This window comes from Sprattus sprattus (genome assembly GCF_963457725.1).
Source record: "Sprattus sprattus genome assembly, chromosome: 12".
NCBI lineage: Eukaryota > Metazoa > Chordata > Actinopteri > Clupeiformes > Clupeidae > Sprattus > Sprattus sprattus.
Window position 1 is genome coordinate 27,404,002 of NC_137910.1, and position 6,314 is coordinate 27,410,315.

The 6,314-nt window shown below is 45.5% G+C and overlaps 1 protein-coding gene across 1 annotated transcript in view; it reads right to left on the bottom strand.

The window, feature by feature from the left end:
- The window catches only part of kcnma1a (potassium large conductance calcium-activated channel, subfamily M, alpha member 1a), a 135,108-nt gene that overhangs the window by 54,798 nt on the left and 73,996 nt on the right, over positions 1-6,314 (bottom strand). Inside the window, exons 6-7 of the mRNA XM_080848886.1 lie at positions 1,675-1,750; positions 273-348 (exon numbers count right to left, since the gene is read on the bottom strand). Of these exons, the coding sequence (XP_080705012.1) occupies positions 273-348; positions 1,675-1,750 (152 nt within the window). The remainder of the gene's footprint in view (positions 1-272; positions 349-1,674; positions 1,751-6,314) is intronic.

Consider the following 6,314-nt stretch of genomic DNA (forward strand, 5'->3'; position numbering starts at 1 on the left):
AATAACTGCCACTAAATATTATTTCTTCAAACATATAAACCTGAAATGATCCTAAATGATTGATGATTACAGCAAATAACTCTTTTGAGTATGTGTGAGTGTGTGTGTGTGTGTGTGTGTGTGTGTGTGTGTGTGTGTGTGTGTGTGTGTGCGTGTGCGTGTGCGTGTGCGTGTGCGTGTGCGTGTGCGTGTGCAAGTGGGTGTGTGTGTGTGTGTGTGTGTGTGTGTGTGTGTGCTGGCGATGAGTGAGCCTGCGGTGTTCTTTCACTTACCAAATGTATGAATCCAGCAGCTGTGAGCCACGTGCTTATGAAGATGGAACACAGGTTGACCAGCTTGATGGAATTGCTGTAGGGAAAGCCATAAGTTCACTGTCAGAGTTTACCATACCACACTGACACGAGGATAAGTCATGTCTCGCCTCCGCATGAACCAGAGGAGACCTGCTCTCTCCCAGCGCCAGGCTAATGTCACACACACCAACAGGCACGCCAGCACACTGTACACCTTTCAAAGGAGAACGTCAGCAGCACTCACTAAATATATTTGCCATTCATAATGTCTGCTATAAATAATACTGCTGGATGTTAGTTATGCTATCCATCAGAGCAACAAAGAAGAAAGGGCCATTCTGTAGATGCTGTGGCCACTGTCGAAGTCAAACAGGGTTGGTTAGTGTACTCATTTAAACTGTGTAGTGTGCTACTATTCTTAATCCATTTTCAGGGTGTCATTGAGAAAACACTCTCAGTATTCAGTTCTCAGATGCATTGCTGTGGAAAGAGACACTAGAGGAGCTAACTAGAGCTCTAGGACACACAAGGAGCTCCTGCTTTGGTGACACAGACATGATAGCTCCTGTGATGTGAGCAGCCGTGGTGGCCAGACCCACACATAATATCCCCATTGAGCTCTTTTGGCTTAGCAGCAGCAGCTTCAGTGCTGCATACGGCGTCAGCCGTGCTGTGCCTTGCGTGTGTGGAGCTGCTGGCGGCGTTGGGAAGAGATGAATCAATCGCAGAGGCCTTCACAGCCCGTCCGTCCGCCTCCTCCTCCTCCTCCTCCATTCATGGGCAGCCGGCTCTGTGAGGCCTCACCTACTGCAGGGCCCTCAGCGGCCAGCCGAGCCAGCCGAGCCAGCGGAGCAGAGCCAGCCGTGCGGATTAACAGGAGGGAAAAAAATGAAAACATTTTTGTGGAACTATAAGCTCTTCCTGACATCTGGGCCACAAACAAGACGGGGTGCTGAGTAGTGTAGGGGGAGAGAGAGAGGGAGAAAAAAGGAAAGAGAGAGAGGGGGAGAGAGGGAGGGGGGAGATGTGCCCTGACAGATAGAGAAGTTCTCCGACTCTGGGGGGGAAGCTCCTCATGCACATCCGTGTCAGACACAGAAGTCTGGCCAACAGCGGATGTTATTTCCATTGCTTCATCAGGGGGACATGGTATAATAATGGAGTCTTTCGTGTTTCGCTCCAGTGCGTAATCCCCAGAGGTGCGCAGTCACAGTGCACTCTGACCTCAATCATATGCAAAGACGCCGCCTTCTCTTTTGGCAACAGTCACACAGACAGGATTACAGACAGATGCGCTTTGAATCATTTGGGAGCTTTGTGTTTACATAGTATTTACCAACAGAACATCAGTGCTGTCAGCAGGAAATATGGGGGATCTTACCTTGTTTTCAAGATATTCAAAAACTGTAAAATTTCTGAGAACTGGATCAGTCTCAGGGCTCTTAGAAACCTCAAACCTGCAAGTACAAGAAAGAAGGATGCATGAATTAGACCAGTGAGCCTTAGCAGAATCGCAATACTCGTAAACGTTTCCCACAGAAAGCACTAACTTACAAGACAGAATATTGGGCTCTGCCATAAGAAATAAACATGGCTGAACTAGTTTAAATACAGAGACCTTATTCTACTTGATACTGCTTTCATTTGATGTGCAAAATTAAACAACAGATAATGTGATGACTTCACATCAGTACATTATGAACATTTCACTTAGGTTTTTGAAACACTTCCAAATACAAATAAAGATTTCACTGCAAGACAGAAACTGATAGAGGACGTTTCTGTGTGTATACGTTTGTGTTACTCAATACAAGATAGAACAGTAATGAATATAAAAAAATATAAAAATCTCCAAATTGACCAAACAAGAAGGAAGAGGTGTCTTGGGGGTGGGAGGAGTTGGTCAGAGAACCAGAGAACAGGGAGCTGAGGGCTGAGGCTACCAGAGAGGGAAAAGCTCCATCTCTCACTTGCACTCTCTGATCACCTCATGCATGAGCAGATTACAATAGCAACACCTGCCTCATCCTAGCACTTATGCAACATAAATCTACCCCAGGATGACACACATTGTAGTCCGCTCCCTCTCTCTCTCTCTCATTCACAAACACACACACACACACACACAAACACACACACACACACACACACACCAGAGGTTCCGCTAGAGAAAAATGTTACCGGTCAAAATGACCGCCAGAGTTTTCATTTGCCGGACATTTTAATGATAAGCCGGCCAAATATCTATTTCTGCTTCTAAATTAGCCTATTGAAGAAAACTGACGGCATGCGTAGCTTAAATAATAACATAATCAGGTAGTTTAGAATGCAACATGTTTATTAGCCTAAGTTTACAATGGGAAAAAAAACATTAATGTCTGATGCGCGTCAATAAGTGTCCGTTAATCGCAACCTGGCGTGGCGTTAAATTGAGCGACGCAACATGGTCATTGCTCTGACTATGTTCATTCTTAAATTATTCGACCCTCTTGTGAATCCTTTGTGTCGCCTTTTCGCAGTGCTAGTCAATGTTTGGAAAGTTCACTTTCTACATGAACTAGTTCAGTTCATAATTTATAATTTAAAAGTTCACAGCTCCAAAAAATTAACTTGTTCTGTTCGTTTTTTCAATATGCTGCGAGCTATAATTTTTCCAAATCTCTGTCTGTCTGCAATACCGCTCTCGGATCCTACACAACTTCGGCGCGCTCACGCACGGGCATAGACAGTAAAATGAAATGAAAACGCTTTCAGACGCAACATTGCAGGTATTACAGAATCATCCTCGTCAGACGGTTTACCCTCATCAGTTGCTTTTGGCCTCTGAAAAAAAGCTTTTAAGGCTAGTCTGCTTGGCCATGTTTGCTCCTTGTTTGTTACCGACGGTTTGCGCTTTATTTAAAATGCAGCATATGCGTGTTGTTTAATAACGGCAGATTAGCCTGTTCCTTTAACACATAATAAGGGCAGTGCACGTTTGCTTTATAGGCCTTAATATTAGGATTGTTGCCAAATTCAGATTGTGTTTGGAGATGGGATTTTTAAGAATTTCCAATCGGACAATTTGACCGGTGAGCTCTAATATTTTCGGACATTTCAATCGTTTTTCGGACAATTACCGGACAACGGAAACGCTGACACACACACACACACACACACACACACACACACACACACACACACACACACAGCAATCACATTAAATGACACCAAGTCAAGCGGATTTACAGACCAACAAAGACCAATACCAGGTTAAATGCGCCTCACTAGATTCATTCTTTCACATATTGAAAGGTTGTCCAGAGCAAGAGATGTCTGCGTAGGGCACGCAACATCATCAAGGACAGCTCACACCCCAGCCACAGACTGTTTGCCCTCCTTCCCTCTGGCAACCTCCAGCAACTGAACTTTTGCACTATACTCACTTCTCCCCCCCCCCCACCCCCACCCTGGCTTGACTGCCATTCACCCTCCTCCAGCCACTGAACATTTGCACTATACCTCACTTTCCTCCCCCCCCTAAAACCTGGCTTGACTGCCACACACCCTCCTCCAGCCACTGAACATTTGCACCATATGTCTTTTTTATACTGTATCACCTTCACTGCATTACCTGTATTGATTGTACTTTTCTACCTCATTCACTTGATTTCACTTGTTACCACCAGTTTACTTTCACCTGCACTTTATAGACTTATCATACCTCACTCTTACCTCAATTGCTGCTATTCAATTCTGTTTATATTACAATTCTGTGTCATATTCTAACTCTTACTGTACATATCATATTTATTCACTTAGTCCACCCTACATTTGCACATACTCTGCACTTTTATTGCTATTTTGCACTTACTGGTTAGATGCTAAACTGCATTTCGTTGTCTCAGTACTTGTACTCTGTACAATGACAATAAAGTTGAATCTAATCTAATCTAATCTAATCTATTGTTTTTCCTCCAATTGAATCCTGACTCCATCACACATACACTTATGTAAACAATCCCTTTAAGAATCGTCTATAACATTCAGCATGACATGCAGCAATGGTATGGTATGCATTTGCAGTCTTTTCCTCACACATCCAAAATCAGCTCTAGAACTTGCAACAGCACATAGCCCATAATACAAAGGTGATAATGTATCCATCATTGGCACTCCTGCACCGTGGGAGCCTGAGCCCCTTACCCCAGACACCAAGGAAGCGCAGACAGGCAAAGATGGTGCACAGCAGGCCCTCCCCCTCCAGCTGTCTGCCCTGGCCGGGGCTCTGCCTGACGCGGTAGCCGTTGACATACAGCTGTCCCCCAGACTTCTTACGCCTCACCGGCTCCTCCAGGACCTCATCGCACAGGCTTGCTCGACGCCTGCACAGGATCTTGCTTGAGATCATGACTGACAAAACTGTGGATCGCTGATGAAGCCAGAACCTGTTTCAGCAGGATGACGGAGCCGAGTGGTCACTGAGGCCTGAGGAGTGTGTCGCAAATGAACACGGACAAAAAAAATACATAAGCGACGAGCTTCCAAAAGTGAGTGGTCGATATGAAGTCCACTGTGTATTAAAGCTGAGCTGTGGGGATCTGTGGGCGCACGTCGGGAAGAGTCACCTGTTCAAAGCCTGTCTGCCTCCGACTGACTGGCATCGGTACTCAGTCCAAATGTGTTTAATCTGGAAAAGCCTACGCTGTCTGCCGTGGAACAACATGTGCCATTTCAGAGGTGAAGCTCCTTTCAGGGCACCGGAGCATTCGAGGATTTGATGGGGCCAAATATCAGAGCCGAAAATGAAAGGGGGAAAACAATAATCCTGAATTAATCACAATTGCTGTGCAGACACTGGCAGCAGCCGCCCAGCTTTCGCGAGAAAAGGCCGACAGAGGGCGGCTTTGCTTAATAATCACATTAGGTTTAGGAAGTGTGGGACTTACACAATGACTCTGAGGAGGGGGCCATTGCATTCTGCTATTGGGACCGCACAGGGACAGCAGAAAAGGTTCTCAGGTATACAACCACAATTTGCATCCTGTGTTAAAGCAGCAATACGGCGTTCTGTTCCAAAACTAGCAAGCTAACTACCTAAAAAAGGTATGCAAAAAACCTTGCAAACACCTCCAACAGCCCAGTTGATACTGATAGAAGCTTGCCAACACATTAATGTCTTTTGGCAGTATAGCTGGCAATGTTATGCTGTGAAAGCTTTTCTTCCATTTTTGTAGGGTATTCCAGAACTGCATAGGGCATACCATGATGGCTAGTGGGGAAGAAACTGGTGTTTATCTGTCCTTCACATGACACTATGCTATCAAAATGAATTTGAGGATGGTACCAAAACTAGTTGCCTTTAAAACCATAACTCAAAAAGTTTCAAATGAATGCATAGTGTTACTTTAAAGAGTTTTGTTGTAATAACTCTAAGTCAACACTGTAAAAAGGTTGAAAAGCATATGAGTGCAACTTTCAACTTGACCACTATTACATCAATATTACATAACGGGTCTGTTACTGTAACTGAACATGTGGATTTGAAGCGGGCCTCCTAAACCTCTGAGTGAATGGAGGCCCACGTGTCAGTGTGCGGCAGGCTGACGAGGATCCCTAGCTGGAGCGATGCTGTCCTGCTGTGGGCTGATGAAACCCAATGAAACAGATGTCAGGCACTGGACTTCACCAGTCACCACAGCTCAGAGAGAAAGAGAGAGAGAGAGAGAGAGAGAGAGAGAGAGAGAGAGAGAGAGAGGGAGAGAGAGAGAGAGAGAGCAATCCCAGTGAATCTGGGCCATTTGAGAATCAGAGAGCTTTTGTCGTGTGTGTGTGTGTTTTCCCAGACATGTGTAGAATGGGGCAGCTGCTCATTCAGAGTTGTGAGCCTACATGCAGGCTGTTTCATTCAGCTGAGAGAGAGAGAGAGAGAGAGAGAGAGAGAGAGAGAGAGAGAGAGAGGGGGATGAGAGAGAGGGAGAGGGAGAAAGAGAGGGAGGGAAAGAGAGAGAGCAGGCGCTCTGACACAAGGGCCTGGGAAGC